Source organism: Ambystoma mexicanum, chromosome 10, assembly GCF_040938575.1.
Source record: "Ambystoma mexicanum isolate Mex_15411 chromosome 10, UKY_AmexF1_1, whole genome shotgun sequence".
NCBI lineage: Eukaryota > Metazoa > Chordata > Amphibia > Caudata > Ambystomatidae > Ambystoma > Ambystoma mexicanum.
The window spans coordinates 857,170,445-857,188,476 of NC_090932.1; the positions used below are offsets into that span (position 1 = coordinate 857,170,445).

The following is an 18,032-nucleotide window of genomic DNA, read 5'->3' on the forward strand; positions in this document are numbered from 1 at the left end:
ACAAATGGTTCAAAGAAACACTGAAAGACTATGTATTGTAAAAAATAAATGGTTTGTTTAAATACAAGTAGGCCCAGATAAATCTTGGGGGAAATAAGTACCATCACAGATCATATAAACACATTATAGAAAAACATAACATTTTGCTTGAAGGTACACACACCAAACCATAAAACCTAATTTGGAACACCTAACAGGAGTTCTAGGGAAGTCAACCCAATGGTTACTTTATTAGATTACTTTCAGTAATATAAGGGTAGTAGACCCTAGCAGTTGTACCGTGATGCTCAGCAAGAAATCACTTAGAAACCCAACTGGACAATATACTTTTTGTGAATAGTGGAACACTTGTTCTAGGAACAGTAAAACGCCTATAATTCTGATTAAGGATAACACGGTTGTTCTGGGGGACTTGGACCTTGTGGTGTAATATTCAATTACAGTTGCTTTTCAGTTCACAGACTAAGGGAAGCAATAACTCCAATTTATTTTAGGATAAAACAGTTATGCTCAAGGAAAGTAAAACCTATACACTTTTTACAGCAACTATCAGCTACTTAAAGGCAGATGTAAAGCTAAGACTCTTTTTGTGTCTGTCTAAAACAGACCAGGGAAAGCAAAACCCAATGTTACTCTTTATGAATGACCCAAGGTTATTCTAGGTAGGTAAAACCTAAGGCAGACTTATTCTGGACAGGCTAACAGCAAGTCAGGGAAGCAAGACCCAGTTGAGGGACACTCATACATTTATCCTAACAGGAATAATGAAGTGAAACCAACAGCATTACTTTTGGGAAGACGCACAACCAAATCACAGGTGAGTAATATAACCTTACTTTTACTTTCTGTTAGAATGGCAAAACTGTTTCTAAGGAAAGAAAGATGTTACATATACTTTTCAGAATAGCAGAACATTTCTAAGGTAATGAGTCTCAGAGTTACAGTTACCAACCAACTTCTTTTGCAAGTAAGTAACTTTTAAACAGTTATTCTCTTTTCTAGGCAAAAGGCCCAATCCTTAGAAGTCTTTGCCTTATTCTTGGAGCATGAGTGTTCTCAGTGGCAGAAGGAGTGGGGGGGGTCACTAGGGTCTAGTGTCCAACAGGCAGGTCATGATATGTTCTTAAGTAGCACAAGTCAGAGTTCCTAAGCAAGACTGTTAGAACAAGTAAGTACTCAGATGAGGATCCACGGCCTTCTCAGAAGGCACCTTAGGAGGACTCCAGCAGGGGCCTGGGTGCACTGGACGAAAGGAATCCTAATCACAGAAAACACCACAAAATTACAGAGGAATCCTTAGAGAATTAAGATCCCAAGCCAACACAGTACCTCAGCATTGAAGAAGATTTTGCAATAGGAGGACTTCAGGATCTGCAGCCAAATACCTGGTCAGTGGATTCCTAGTTCTAGTTGTGGTGACTTAAAACAAGACCTCAGAAGGAACTTTGCAGCAGGGATCGATGAAGAAGGCTGTAAGCGAGGTGTTCCTCGTGGCTGAATGCGGTTCTGTGGATTTGGCACCTTTTCAAGGAGCACAGGAGAGACAGAAAATTGCGGTTGAATTCTCGTCGTTACAAAGGTCCAGCACTCAGTTGGGGGGACTTTTCCGACTGGATTCGTGTCTCTGGAGATACACCAGGATGCCCACTAAGTTTCAGCGAGATTCGGACGGACGTGCACCGCACAGTAGCTCGAGGTTTAGGTGTGTTTGACTGTCTGAGAACTGCTCGCGGCAAACTGTTCATGGGAAAAAAAACCTGCAAGGGATCAGTTCTCAGAGGTTCAAACGCGCACTCACCAATTCCCCAAGCCTCCTTTCTTAGGGAGAATTCTCAAAATGTGCTAATTCCTCTCTACCTTAGAGACCCCAAGCTCTTTTGCTGGACTTTGGGACTTTGAACTTTTTAAATCTTTTTGTTTTCTGTGTTTATTTCTTTTTGTTATGGAGTTTTAAGATAACTCCATAGGCATCTTTTCAGTGCAGTGACACAGGGATGTCTTTTTAGACTTCCCAAAGATTTAAATACCTTCTATGGGATAAACTACTGTTTCCCAGAGAATGTAAGGTTAAATTGACTTTACTAGTCTTTTTAAATTCCTAGACCCAGCACATACTATCTTCCTATACAGTGCTGGAGGGGTTACCTAGTGTCCCCATGTGTCTAGAAACTCATGTAGCAGTTAAATGCTAACCTTTCCTTTTGAAAAGGCTGGTGGCAGTGGTTTTACAACGAACTACCATGATTTTTCTCGACCGCGAACACCGGTAGCTAAAAATCACGGGAGCCATGTTTTTAAGAATGGCACCTTAAGCCCCTTTGTTTAAATGGGTCCCAGTCTTTTTCACCATTTCTTTTTGGAAAGTTCCTTCTAGTGTTCGTCTCTGCACACCAAACCAGGTTTGGTACCTTTGTTTGTGTGCCTTTGGCGGGCTTCAGGACTGAAGACCACCTCTGGCGTCTTGAGTATCTGGGGTGGGCAGGAAGTGAGGGAGGTGCCCGAAACTCCCTGTGCTTAGTTTCTTAGGGGACCCAAATGCACTCTGGCGTGATTGGCTGGCTGACGGTCCGGCAAGGACAGCCACCCTGCTGGGTGAGTGACAGCTAGGCTGGAATGAAATTGAAAGAACTGTTTAAAAGGCGAGTCTCTTGGACTGGAAAGCAGAGTCGGCCACTGTAACAAAAGAACCGAAGAAGAGCTGGAAGAGGACTGCTGCTGCAACTCCTGGACCGTTGATTTGCCCGGTGAAGCCCTGCAGGTCTGAATTGCCAAGTTCATCTCGACAGAGAAGCCCCTTCAAGGACGACTTCTTCCTTTGAGTTGGTGGGACAATCAACTTGTAAAGGCACCTGGATACCATTCTCAAGGCTGGTTAGGATTAACCAGGAAGAGGGATACCAGCTTGTGCGCTTTAATCTCCAGCTACTGGAACTGAAGTGACTCCATCTTGTTTGCCTTTTTTGACAATCCTGTGCAGTGTAGGAGTCAATCTTGTCCCCACGACTGAGGCTCAGGATCTGTGAGTTCTGCAGGAACTACCAGGAACCAACGCCTTCAGCTGCATTTTGTTCTTCATACTAAGGAACTGTGCCAACCCGATTGAGAGACCGCCACTCTCGCAGTGAAAGTTCATGAAACATTCCCAACTTGTAGGCCTAATCAGCTTGTGGCCCGTCATTTGATTCTTTTTTGCCTAAGCTACTTCTGAGAAGTTTTGCAAAGACTTTACCGTTTGATACCAGAACTGCTCCTGCCTACCCAGAACACTAGCCATTGACTTTGGCCTGGCCTATTGACTTGAATTGAACTCTTCTGGTGAACTGAAACTATTTGGACTAACAAGCATATGTGATCTATTCTACTTCACTTGTCCCTTTTGCTCACTGCTAAGTAACTGAACTGCCATTTTGCTCCTATTTCGTGGGAGCTCAAACTGTCTCAAAATCTTAGAGTTTTGTATTTAAGTGTATTGGTATATAATATTAAGTTGCCTTCTCCTAGTGAAATGTTTTCTAAATGATTGTGTAATAAATTCATAAGTGTTTTACCAAGAAACCTTGAGTGTCTACTTGAACCACTGTGATTGAAAGTCCTCTGTGTAATTACTTGTACTGCTCACATTCACTCTTGAGATAAGCCTAGCTGCTCAGCTCACTATCAAAAACTGTGTGGTACAGACTTATACCAAAGGTTGTGTTTGGCTAACACCTGTAGTCCTAATTGTGTGTAAGTGGTCCCAGAGGGTACTGCATGCAATTCTGCCTAACACCCTTCCCTACTTACCTGCGGCGTCAGATCTGTCCCTGACACGCAGGTCGGATCCGGCGCCGCAGGGTCCCTTTTTTTTTTTTTTCTTTTCTGTCTCCCGCTTCCAATATTGAGGTAGCGGGGGACCACCCTGCAACCCCCAAAGGGTAATAGGGTAATACATACCGAATATAGGACCGGGACACACCCCCGCAAGCCCCGCTCCACATGTTTGGTATGTATTAGCCAATTTGTATGTTTTTATTCAGTCGAATGGTACAGGCCAAATTCGGTCAAATGCACCATTCGGCCAAATAAAAACAAAAAAATGTACGAATACTGTAAAGTAAATACCCAAGCCAGCACAGTACCTCGAACAGAAAAAGATTTTGAGCAGGACGAATTCATGATCTGCAGCCAAAACCCCAGTCATTGAATTCCAACATCAAGAAGACAGGACACTGGAAGGACTTTTGCAGCACAGATCACGGGAAACCCTCCAGGCAAGGTTTCCCTCGCGACTGGATGCGGCTCTATCGATTTGGGACCTTTTTCAGGAGCACAGAAGAAGACAGAATATCACTCGTCGGATTCTTGTCGTATGCAAGGTCCAGCACTTTAGTGAGGGGACTTTTCGGACTGGAATCATGCCTCTGGAGATACAACAGGATGCCCACGAACTTTAAGCTAGATTCGGAAGACTGTGCACTGCACAATGGCTTGAGGTCCCAGGGTATTGGGGTATTGCAGCACCGCAAGGCCACAGCACGGCGTGCGATGGCTCAAAATGAAGGTCTTCTTGAGTCTAGAGGGACGCACCAGGCTCTGGATTATGGTCGTCGTTTTCGGAGTCCCCAGGTCGAGTTGAAGCAAGGGCTGCAGTAGGCTATCCAGTCGCTTGGAAATCGTCTCAGCTCCTCTTCGGTTCTGGTTCCAGTGGTCGACTACCTCTTCAGCTTCCAAAATCAGACTTTTATGCAGGAACCCAGCCAATCAAGCAGCGTTGCAACATTCAAACTTGGGGGTTGGCAATCCTTTCAGGACAGCTAGTCTCCCAGTTTGAACTGGATTCTCACACTTAGGCTGGAAGACAAAGGACTGCAGAGTTTTGGACTCCTCCCTTGCTTTCTGCTTTCACAGACACTCTGGGGCCTGGGCGGGGAGTCCACAGGACAGTCGCCGAAGATAAAAATCACACAAAGAAATTTCCCACACTGGAGGTCAGGGGAAGGAACAAGAAAGGACAAGCAACACTATAATGGTGAAAAAAAAGACAGTGCCATTTTGGTAAGAGGAGCACCCATGGGTGCCTTAACCTGGGCTGTGGAAACGGCCCCCGGTACAAGTGCTCCGAATTAATAAAAAGGTTCACACCCACCAGTCATTAAAGGTACGTTTGTCCTTGTAGCATAAATGTTACATTTAAAATGAGAAACAGGACACTCGGTATCTCCACAGCACTCCACATAAGGTGGCTGGTGCTGGTCTCGCCTAATAAAATGTAGAAAGGATCCAAAGATCCTTTCTACCCTTGGGAACTGTAGTTCTCACAAGGTTAGCCAGCGAAACTTAAAGGAGAGCCCCTAGGGCAACCCGGCAACAATAGGCAATTATTGCCAAAAAGTTGTGAAACAGGATAACTTTTAAAAGACACTATGAAGAGTCTTAAAAACGGCACCCATAAAAAGAGTAAAATATTCTGTGAGTGTGGGAAAAGGTTCCCACTCATAGAGGTATAAGGACAAATAATTCAACCAGTAAAAGCAAAACGTTATGAGGTTGATGCAGGTCAGGAAGATTTATCATTGCTATACAAATCTTACCTTACACAGAACCACTAAGATGTTTGTGTGTCATGCTGAAAAAATGTATTTTGCTGAAGCAAGTGTTGTGTGAACTTCTGCAGAAGCATCTAAAATTGGTAAAACAAGTATTTTGTGAACTGTTAAGGAATTATCCTGACAGACATTTTTGTTGATCCTAATGAACTGTGGAAGCATCCTTGATTTATGAGTATAAGTTGCTTTAAGCTTTTTGTCAAAAGTGGAAAGAGTGTTGAACAATTTTGAACTGTTGGTTGAATTCAAATTGGAACAAAAAGAACTGCACTGGAACGTGGCTGCAAGACAGGATTTCCTGATCTTTTTGGAACTGTTGAATAGAATCCTGCATAAAACTGGGGAAGGGGAATTCACCCAGATTATAAGGAGAGACAGTTGTCGCGCTGTGAACATAGCTGTTCTATTTGAATTGCCATATATTTTCTTGTTGCGTTGTTGTATGTGCAAGGGTGAGGAACAGAAACGTTTTATTAGTGTTTCCTTTAGTTTATTTTAGACAGGGAAATCCTTGTGAGGGTAGGGATAGTGAGGCGTTTATCCAACCTTTTGAGTTAATAAAATGGCATCTTTTGAACAATCTTCACAAAGTTGTCCTCCTTGCTTTTCTGACCCCTCACATAAGGCACAGCACATATAAAAATAACCAACAATCCCATATGTGAATATCTAGTGGTTCCAAATATGGATCGAAATGCATAGGACATTTCTTTTTTCCCTGTTTTTATTTGCAAGGGAACACACACCACTGGGAGAGGATATCCCCGATCTGAGGTTCTCAGCATTGCAACAATGTCTCCCCCATTTATTTTGTAGCTATTTTATGGCAGCCCCACTTGAAAACCATGGCCCTTTTCTAATCTGTCTGTTTTGATACATGCACCTTCCTGGTAATTTCTAATCTGTATCCTCTATAATATGGTGAGTGTATCTGTCTCGTATTTCAATCTTTGCCCTGTATACAAGCTTCAGTACAGTCTGTGGGACTGCTCATCTGAGTTCTTTGTCTATGCTGGGGTAAAGCCACCTTTTTCATATGCCTTCTGAAATACTTTTATTTGCCCTGCATCTATACTATAGCTTGCATACCTTCCTCATAGAAAGCAAATTTTGCCCTTGAAATGCCATTTCTTTGCTATTGGTACGCGGGGTGGGGAGGCAGCCTCTCAGCCAATGAGGAGGCTTGGAACGGGGTATTACCAGTGTTAATCCCCCACTCCGAGTCCCCTCACTGTTGGAGGCCACTATCTTCCCCCGCCAGGGAACGAGATAAGTTTGGTCTTGCCCCCCCTCTCTCCTCCCACCCCCCATCCACAGAATTCCCACCCCACCCCCACTTACCTTCTTTTTATTCCATTTCAAGAGCAGATGCGCTGGGAACACTTCTGTCCCCAGCGGGTCTGCTCCGATATCTGACAGGCTGTCATGGAAAGGAAGAAGGGACTACACGTAGTCCCTTCTTCCTTTCCATGGCAGCCATTTTTTGTTTACTTTTTTAATGGGTGCCATGGAAAGAGAGATAGGACTACGCGTAGTCCCCTTCTCCCGTGTCCATGGCGGGCATTTTTTTGTTTACTTTTTTCAATGGCTGCTGTGTAAAGGGAAAACTGACTTCGTTTTGCCTTCCCGGTGGCCATTTTTTGCTTTTTTTTTCTGTTCCGAAATGCCAGAGCATTTCAGAACAGAAAAAAAAATGCTTTTAGTACCCCGGTCTTATGAGCTGGGGTACTAATATCAATAGCCCAGAGTAGGGGGGGAATTACCACTTCAGGTAACGCCCCAGGGCCTTCATTAAGGCCCTCGCTCCACTTGGGACTGTAACTATGGTAATGACTCCCTGCTCAGGGCTTATTGCTTAATTCTTACACCACCACAGGTAGTGGATAAAGGCCACTCAAGGGAGTTCCCATGCTTATTTTAGTCGCTGTCATAGCAACATATGAACCTATGGGTTGTGACTGTGTTTAAAGGGGGGACCAGAGCGACTTGAACCCTCCATTTTTGTGGTCCAGGGGTGAGGGTGTACAAAGATGTCTGTGCCTCAGGACACAAAATCCAATAGGATGGCCCTTTCTCTGTGGGCAGAGAGCAAGAGCCACACCAAATAGCGACAGAGCCTGTTGGTGTATCTGCAAAGCAGAAGGTTTACCCTCATATTTGAACACAGGTTTTAACACTCATGATGGTATTTGTCAAGGCTAAACAGTCTCCCATGGCTGCAACACTAGCAGATCATGAGTTCCTAATCGTATCTCGGGCAAATATCCGAAACAATGAGCTCCCATCACTTTGTTCCAGTCTCGGGGCGGGGGAGCACGCTTTCAATATGATTTAATGCTACAAAGATGATGATTGGTTTATTTCACTAGTAGGGGAAATTCGTTTGTAATAAAACACTCTCGATGATCATTACTCTTGCTACTGCATTCATAGATCTGCTATCACAATATGATGCTCAAATCCCTTGATGTGGTAACCCTGTTGAAATTGCAAAGGATCTTTTACCTATAGGAATGCATGTGAAGCAATTAGCTATGCATAAATGCTGCCACATCAAATATTCTCCTTATTGATGTGATAAGCCTACAACCAGTAACTTTCCACTAGTGAGCTGCAAGTACTGTGGAAACAAATGAACATTGTGTCAGAGAATAAGGAATAAAGAAGTCATTTTCCGTGCCTCCCTTTCCTTCATTCGCTAAATTGGGCTCATCCAAGTCATTCTTCGATTTCTACTTGTGGAATATGAAAATATCTTTCGTCGTCCCAGCAGTGAATTTCCATCTTGTGTACTGCAATACCCATGTCTTGCTGCTAAATGCATGCTCAAAATGCCCGAGAATCATATATCCCACACATGGCCGATACCTCAGGATTGGCTGATTAAAGTGATTAATAATGTGTTGCCCTATCCATCCTTCAATTAGTCTTGGGCACACTATTAACTACTCCTTCAGCTATAATCCCAATCCTTCCTTCTAGCCATTCAGAGCCTTCCGTTAATTGCATAATTATGGATACCAGCAGTGATGTGTTCTCCATTCAGCATTGCCTGTGGGCAGTGGACTCAAACGTTATCAGAGTATCCCTTCCAAGATACAAAACCATTGGCTTTGTGATCTACTCCTTTATAATGCAGATGTTGTGTCTCAAGTTACCCAGGCTCTATTTTAGTAGAAGGCTCAGCTTCTGAATCCTCTAAAGTTGGACTAATAGATATTTCGATCACTGAGGCCGAGTCTCATGATTGTATAGTGGTTGGTGGTTCTGTAGGTCTATTGTCATGTATATGGTATTCATGTGTAGGTACATTTTTACACGTTTTCACTCCGATTTCTCATTGACTATCAGACAATAAAAACTGTCCCAAAGCCAAAACCTTTGGTCACAGTTTATCCTCAAATCACTTAACTATATTACTTGTGGCTTTCACAGACTGACCTTTTTGTCCCCAAACACAACTTTTTTTACTTTTTCTGTGTTTACTTATCATGTATATCAGATCATTATGGGCTAGACTCCCCAGGGGATGATGTTCGCATCTGCAAATCAGGGAAGTCCTGTATGCGTTTTTTCTTTCATGTGACCCTCGACAAAATTCATAGTGTGGCAACAGCCCATATTTCTGCACTGATATTCAGTCCCCTTCTCCATACCTACTAGTGACCTATTGGTGTAATTAAATCCGCAAAAAATCTGCTTTATCACAAGGAAAATACGAAGATTGGATATGTGGTTTTGCTTTAACTTGCCATTTTCTTGTCTGGGTAACACAGGATACTACTCACTGTCAATTTTTGTACAAACTTTCCCAGTCCTCAACCAGTCTCCAGCGCGGCCTCTTTATTTTTGCAGAATAGCGTGCGTTTAGATGAGGGTTCTGCATTCCTTTATTTGGGTCCAACTTTGTTATTCGTTCTTGAATATGGCAGGGGTGGGAACAGAAAACAAAGTTCCTCGAAGGTCTTAACATAAAGGACATTGTTTATCCACGCAATCCCTTAGCGGTCATCTTATTATTGTACAGGGGTGGACGGAACGTGAGTTGGGTGATGTTGTATGGGGTAATCAAAGCGTTGTTGGTGGCGGCTAAACAGGTGTTTAGGGGTCTGGAAGACGCGGAAGAAACCGTCGGTGGAGGAATGGATTTTGGATGTTAAGGTTTTGTCCAGCTTTGAGAAAACAATGTATTGTAAACAAAGCAAGGAAACTCTTTGAGGAAATGTGGGGGGGGGGGCTTTGTTGACCTTTATGGGTGATGCTAAATTGATTTTTGGAGTGGAGTGCGTTAGTTTATTACCATTCTTACCATTTATATATGTGTGGGGGGGGGCTTATGTTGTCTGTGTGGCTGTTTTGTGTGTTGTCATTTGTTTGATGCATCTGGATTTGTTTAAGGTCAGTGTGATGTTTTATCTATGAAATACAGATTTATGGTTTGAACTTCAATTATATTTTGTTTTCCTCTGTTATGAATTTGCAATTCAATGGCCTGGGATGTTCATTCTGTTTATTGTAATTTGCTGAAAATGTGAAATAAAGAGTTTAAAAAAAATTAATAAAGGTGCCTTTTCCAGTTTTCTTATTATGCCTTGAAGTAGCATCACTCCTCCAGCTACCCTGTTGTCTGTTATGCTTTCTACCTGCCATGTGCATTAAACAGGTGGGATCAAAGGCGTTTGTATTGTACTATATAAAATGCATCCATTTATAAAATACATGCATTGTATCCTAATATACTTCTTTTTGAATAACATGAATGATGACAATACTGCAAGAAAATAACTAATACATACCCCTAGCACTGTGTGTCCTAAACGTATTTACACACAAAGCTAATGACAGAGAAGGGTGGAAATAAATATTTTAAATACTTATACTGCTTGTTAATTACCCCGCAATGCATCACCTGGTTGCCTTTTATGATATACTGTATGCATGGACGTTCTAGTTGCAAAGAGACACTTGAATGTGTTCATGGTCTCCCCTTACCGATTCACATCCTTAGTGGAATTCTAATATTGGTTTAGCTTTGGGCTATGGTGATTAAAACGTTTATGGAGCCTATGACTTCGTGCGGCGTAATGTCCATGTCAGTTAGCTTTCTAAAAACCTATACTTCTGCTGGATCTCTGAGATTCCTGCAATTTCAGAATCTTGCAACATGTTTGTTAGGCAAGGTAACCCTCTGCATCTGTCTTTCATTATTGCAGCCTCTCTAACATCATGATTACATTGATGTTTTGTGTACAGCATGTGATTTGTAATGCTTGTAATTTGTAACATTCATTGATTGATTCTGGCGATTCTTAATATAGCAACCACATGGCCCACATGTCATATGAAGAAAGGTAAACACTGGTGGAATTCAACAGTAGATGTGTTTCTTTTTGCATTTTGTATCGTTCATCTAATCTCTAACTGTTCTTCATTTTAGTTATTGCTGTGATTGCCGCAACACTTTTCCCTCTTTGGCCTGCAGAAATGAGAGTAGGCGTTTACTATCTCAGTGTTGGTGCAGGATGTTTTGTGGCCAGTATTCTCCTTCTTGCTGTTGGTAAGCATACTTTCGTTACAACGAAGAATGATTCTAAATACATTGGTTTGCCTAAATTACTATGAATAAAGTTTTAAAAAGTAACCACTGTTAAGGTATGCTTGTAATGATTTCATCAATCTGCTTATATTTTGTCTTCATAAATATAAAAGGTCTGATGTGCAGTGGTTTGGACTTGTAAAATCTTTAGAAACAAGTTCCCCAGTTGTCTTCCCCATTAACGAAATGTACTTTATCTCAGTCTTGGTAATAGATTTTTTAATGTAGTAAAAATCTAGGATTCTGCCTACTACCAGTGCCGAATGCAGTAATCACTCCTACTTGTATGTCCCATCTTTGGGCCAAGCACTTTTGCCAATGCTGCAGAGTTTTGAAATGCTATATTACCAGCATTGTGTTTTCCACAGAGACGGGAACTCATTGAGGTATTTAGGTTATCAAACAGAGCTCTTAAAAATGTGTACACACTCCTCTACTTAATTCTTGGTCCTTTATTTTTTTTTTCTTCATGGAAAAAGCAGTTAATTTCCATACAGTAGCGTATTTCTTTTTTTTAATTACCTTTATTCAGTGAGTAAAATTTGATTATTTTAGGCAATTTTCCCAAAATATCCACACATTTATAAAGATATTTGAGGCTTGTGGATCTGCATAGATCACATGCTATGCATAGGCCGACACCTAGTGGTAGCCGCAGAGTATTACATTTTTTGTTTACGAAATTCGAAAAGGGACATCGACAGGGCTTGCCACTTATACTATCCTTAGTGTGATGTCCACTGTACCCATGGTCTTTCAGGCGTTGAGTTCCCTCAGATTGTTTTTTTCCGACCATCATAGTAGGACGCTAGTTGCAGAGTTCCTCCTTCTGGCTAGCGCCATTACTTATATAAAAAGTTTAAAGTTAGAAATTGTTTATGTCCTTTTGATAACTGTACACCACAAGATCTTCGGTGAGGGCTTTCAAGGACAAGACCATTCGTCGACTACAACGACTTGTCTCAATAAACTTTGTCAGCGGCCTACCAAGGCCCCAACGGGCCTTGCTCCTGTACAGTATGGAGAGTGTGGGGAGGTCATAATCCATCTCATTAAGAGAATGCCTGTTCCCGGATAATTCCTCAATTTGTTAATAACCTTTACGGCGGCTTCCCTTTTGTCTCCTCAACATGTGCAGGTGGAAATGTTTTTCTTTCAAGCTTTTATAAACCCTTCAGCACGAGTACCCGCTGAGTACTGACTGCACGTCTGTACAGTACGCTGTTTCAATGCGCTCAAACTGCTTCCTGTGGCTTCTCAACCTATCTTCAACTGTGGATCTGCTGGCTCCTGTAGCCACGCCCCCTTTGACTACATATTCAGCTGCCATGCACACCAGCGCGTGCGCACCAAACACGAGTACCCACTGAGTACTGACTGCACGTCTGCACAGTACGCTGTTTTAAAGTGCTCAAATTGCTTGTGGACCTGCTGGGTATATTATCCTTCATACTGGACTTAATATACCACGTAAAACGATTTATTTATCTTCAAGGAAGCTAATTATTCTTCTCTATTCATATAGCTCCTGTAGCCACGCCCCCTCTGACTACATATTCCGCTGCCACGCGCACCAGCATGCACACCCAGCGCGAGTATCCGCTGAGTACTGACCGCTGAGCTGCAGTGCAGCGTGTCAGCGTTACAGCGCTTGGTCACTTGATCTGTACTCCTATTTTTTGTTTCCCTGTGGCCAATTTTGTGAGATTTCTATTACTTCGTCCTGTTTTTGAATAATCTCAATTCTGAGGCATTTTCATTTTAAACGTTTGGCTCAACTGTGCAGTCCAGCAATTTGATAACCTGGGCGTTAGATTCTCAGAGTCAACCACGGGCATGGCCCATATTAAGAGACATCAGAAACATACATTCAAGTGGATTGTGTCCTCCAATGTATTACTAGTCTTCGATGTATTCCATCCAACTTTAGCTGCTACGGATTACTTATTTTTTTCTCTGCAGTGGTCGCCCGTGCGTCGAGGTCGTCGAGTCGATGGTCCCTCGAGGGTGACATCATCGGGTATACAAGTAGCACGCGCTGCGCCCATTGGCCTCAGTTCCATTTTTCCGCGGTGCATGTTGCTTCGAAGATTCGGCGCGCCTCGAGTTCTGTGATGCAGTTAATAATACTGGTATATATCGACATGTTCTCGTCATTGACGCCGACTACGACCCCGCGATCGGGTTTCAAAAAGTGTAAATCTTGCAGTTCGAAAATGTCGATCACGGACCTGCATCGAAAATGTCTGTGGTGTCTTGGGGAAGGCCACAACATGGAGGCCTGTACGAAGTGTCAGACGATGACAGGGAAGGCCTTGTGAGAGAGGAAGGGAAAACTACAGGTAGGTCGTAAATCTGACCGGAAAGCCTCTAGCGTCGAGTCGAGGTCCCGTCAGGAGAATTCTCCTCGACGCGAAAGGCATTGGTCCAGGTCCCAATTCGATTCCCATCGCTCGTCGTCTTCCACAAAAAAATCGAAGAAAAGATGCCACAGGTCCCCTTCCACCTCGTCCTCGGACGAATCCCCAAAAAGGATGAAATGCCCCACAAAACATTCTTCCTCCGAAGAGTGGGAAGCATTCAGAGTTAAAATAATGGAGGTGTTCGAGAAAGCCAAGCCTTGGTCCGCGCCTTCTTTGGAAGCCGGCCGGAAGTGTTATCGCTCCGACACTCGCGCGCCCTCGATCCCGGGTGATCGAAGAAGGAAGGATTGAGAACCTTCCCGGATGCTGAGTGAAAAAGACCAGTCGAGTCGACTGCTCGAGGTCACCGACGCCGTCCGAAACCCAATGCACCTCAAAGGGCAAATCTTCGAAGAGCACCTAGACGCCCTCGAAGCCGGCTCTGTGGACGACCACTAGTTCATCGACGCCTTTGTCGACGTGTACAAGAGGGCGGAGCGACCTCTGACTGGCCCATGGGATCAGAGTTCACCCTCGAGTACTTTAAGACGAGATAGCTCCACCTTGAGGTGGATGGGATGCAGGATTCTCTTACTCCAACACCAATCAATAAGGACAACTCAAATGGTTTTGCAAAGGGAAGTCCGTTTAATGACAAGTATAAAAAACAGGGAAACATTAGGAAATCATCAGTGATGCGATCGCCCGTCTCGCTTCAACTTCCCCCATCTTCATACAAACAGCAATTCTTATAGGCAAAAGTCGTCATCATTGACGTGTAACACTCGAAAGTTTGTCATGCAAGTCTATTGGTTCGAAAAGGTAACTTAAGTATAGGTACTATATCTGTATATGGTAACGGGGTGTGGGGATTGGATAACTCTTATCGGATGGGCGTCTACGCCATCCCTCTACATCACTTGTGCTAGACACCACTACAATTACGACATCTCATTGGTTCTGCTAACTATAGGACCCTAGATTACTTGGTCCATTGTGATTGGGTCAGTTACACCCCCAAGCATAAATCTCCACTTTAATTAGCAGCATGCAGAATGTTCACCCAGATGCGGCATGCCCCAAGATTTACCCTGCCTCCCTTCCATGAATTAGTACTTTAGGGCTATGTGTAAGTTAGTTGGCTGAGGATGGCCTCGAAACTGTAGCTTCTTATCAGGGAAAGTTATGGCATCCTATGGTTTTAGGTGACCTCAGACGTTGGTACCTCTTTGCGCTTGGCTGGTCACGTGTCTGTATACCATGAAGCTGCTTCATTTTCCATCTATTTGCGTATTTGATTCTCTCTTCGGCCTCACCACCTGCCTGGGCCTCCTTATCTGGACCTTCCCGGGCAGGCTGCTATGCTCTTTAAGTTCCGATTCTTCGGAGTTGCCGCTCTCCTCCCTTCCTTGGGTTGACCTCGAATTCCTAGGCATGAGCTGCTTCTTGCTAAGTTTCGATTCCGCTCTTTTGTCTGGCTTTGTGTTGGTAGATGAATACAATATGGAACAAATAAGGGCTCCAACCACAGATATACTTGTCAACACTCTCCTAATGTTGGAGTGTCTTAATCATGATATTTTAAGGAAACTCGAACATAGAGCTTCAAAACGTAAGCACAATAACCTTTAAATATCTTGTTAAATCATCAAACAAAGAAAAAGCCGAGAGGCTAAGAAATAACTTCTACTCAGTAGTACTTAAATACAATTTATTGGTTTTTTCAAATTCACCAAAAAGAAATAAATATACACTCCAAAACTGTCTCATTCCTAAACAGAGAAATAAGGCATGGATACAGCACTATTAATTGTTCGCACAGTAGGTGGGGTTAGTATCATCATCTTCTTCTTAATTATCAGAGGCGTGGGCGGACCCACGCAGGCGTTTCCCCATCCTATAGGATGATGTGCACCGTACCCACTAATTATTATTTGGCTCCATTTAAACTCACAACTCCTCCCACCTCCCCGTCTGCCTCACAAAATCCAACATCACACTACTCCTCCTCCTGCCTCTCTCCCCATCACCTCCCAGTATAGTCCTCCCACTCAGCTCAGCCACACCCAACGCAGTCAACCGAACCCTCATCAATTCTCTCTCTGCAACATGTCTTTCACACCTAATCAAAAAATGTCCCACCGTAATAGTGCAGTAAAGGAAAGGAAATAGAAAACTGATGCACAATGAACAAAAAACAGATAAGGTTTTACTTTTAGATATATGTCAAAAAATGGTTCCGTTATTCTTTGGCACAATTGCGATAAGTGTGCTGACCAATTACTTGGTCCCCATGTTTGAACAGAGGCTAGTCAATAAGTCTAACCTAAAGATGGATAACCCACAGGTGTAAAGAAATAAATTCAAACAGTGCGGTACCCAATTGGTATAACAAAAACAATTGCTTGTGATTCATACACAGTCAACCAGGGAAATAGGAAAAGGAACACCGATTGCATTGTCCCTCAATACAGCCAGGTGCTAAAATTACCCCACTGTATTCAAGAAGATGCAAAAGGTCAAATCAAGGTATACAAATCAATTGGAGAATCAGAGGACCAAAACCATCGGTGAAATGGATTGAGCGGGGGAAAGACCCCGCAGACAATTAATATCACAAGTAATAGAGATAAAACAGATGCCCGTGAACGAGAGAAGGCCGGCGAATCACACCGGGTGGCCCGTAGGCAGCTCCAGAGAGTATAAATCTCTCAAGTCAAATATGTTCTCAAATGGTACTGATCTGCAGACCACTTATAACAAAATTGTGAGAAATCTAGTCATAGACCCCTATTACAGTAAAACTGTAGTTTGATATTTTATAACTGAAGGGATAGCCCCTGCTGTGGAAGGGAAAAAGGGCTAAGAAACAATATGGAACAAAGAAGGGCTCCAACCACAGATATACTTGTCAACACTCTCCTAATGTTGGAGTGTCTTAATCATGCTATTTTAAGTAAACTTGAACATAGAGCTTCAAAACATAAGCACAATAACCTTTAGAGGTAGATGAATACAAGCCTGTTTGGCCCCTACCATCCTGGGCTTAATTCTGCTTTCATGTAGAGTGGACTGCACTTATATAATGTGCTTCATTGAGGTAGATATATATAGTTGGCGCTTGCCACTCTATTCTTCTACTAAGCATAGCAAGCTGCACTGTTTTCTTAGCTTCTTGCATTACAAGCCTATGTACAGGCGTTAGCTGGTTGCATACTTCCATCCTGCTTTATGGTTACTTTTCTTTATATTTCGACATAGATTCTTCTTCTATACCTGTGATATCCTTATCCATGGTGTTTCGTCTTAGTGTGTCATCTTTTGGTTGTTGTTCGTTCATCTGTACGTCTGTCCGGGCCCTCGTGACGTCACCATTCACCTTTGATTAAGGCCCTTTGGGTCTCTTCTGGGACAGTCTGAAAGTAGTCTTCATGTCGTGTCAGCTGTTGGTACTGTTGTCTCAATGGGTACCGTGCTGCCCATGGATGTCTGGTTATTAGCACTTCAACAGGTATTTCTCTTCTGATGGGCACTGGGCAGAGCCCTAGCGCGGCTCTCTGCTGGTTTATTTGCTCATTATATGTCACATATCTCGGCGAGTATGTTCCTGGTATTTCAAAATGGGTGGCTGGAGTGCAGGCCATATCTGGGACCGCCTCTACAGACGTCGACCCCGAAGCCCTCGACGGCAAAGGTTCCAAAGGCTCCAGATCAGCCAGAAAAAGGAAAGGAGAAGGCTGCAAAGCCTGTAATGCCTTCAGGTTCCACTAACACACCTCTTCCACCTCTCCCAGAAAAGATTTTTAAACCTCTTCCTAGGAAGGAATTTTTCAAGTCCCTGGCTTCAATTTTTGAGAAACGGGAGAGATCCGATGAGGAGAAAGTACCCTTTGGACTGGAATATGGTATCCCAAATGTCCCAGAATGCCTGATTTCTGAAGAAAGCAGGATGAGGGACCTGGTGGAATCCTTACATAATGCAAGTGGCATTGATACATCTCCTGAAACAGATTTTGGCAGGCCAGAACAAGGGGAGCATGCCAGTCCCTCATACCGTCAACTAATGACAAAAGTGGTTGATTATTTAGGATGGGCTAGACCACCAACCCAATTCATCCAGGATGATTTGATCGATATATTGGACCATGGACCCACCGAAGATCCAATCCTACCCTTCCATGTAGCCTTGCAAAATAGGGTGGCCAAAAAGTGGGAGACTCCGGATTCTATTCCTCCAGTGAATAAATCCCTTACTTCAAAATACTGCCATGCCAGTAGCGACCCCGGTTATCTGTCTAAACATCCCACTCCCGAGAGTCCTCGTGGTCCAGGTAGCCACAGCTTCAAATAAAATGGCATACCCTGCTGTCCCTCCGGACAGGGACGACAAGCGTGTGGATGGCTGGGCACGCAAGGTATTTTCAGCTGGGAGTATGGCGTTAAAATCAG

At 43.3% G+C, this 18,032-nt stretch overlaps 1 protein-coding gene across 2 annotated transcripts in view; it reads left to right on the forward strand.

Annotated features, from left to right (window-relative positions):
• SEC62 (SEC62 homolog, preprotein translocation factor) overlaps positions 1-18,032 on the forward strand; it is a 670,644-nt gene that overhangs the window by 630,441 nt on the left and 22,171 nt on the right. For both annotated transcript variants that reach the window (XM_069618540.1, XM_069618541.1), the window contains one exon: positions 11,023-11,142. In XM_069618540.1, coding sequence (XP_069474641.1) covers positions 11,023-11,142 — 120 coding nt within the window. The remainder of the gene's footprint in view (positions 1-11,022; positions 11,143-18,032) is intronic.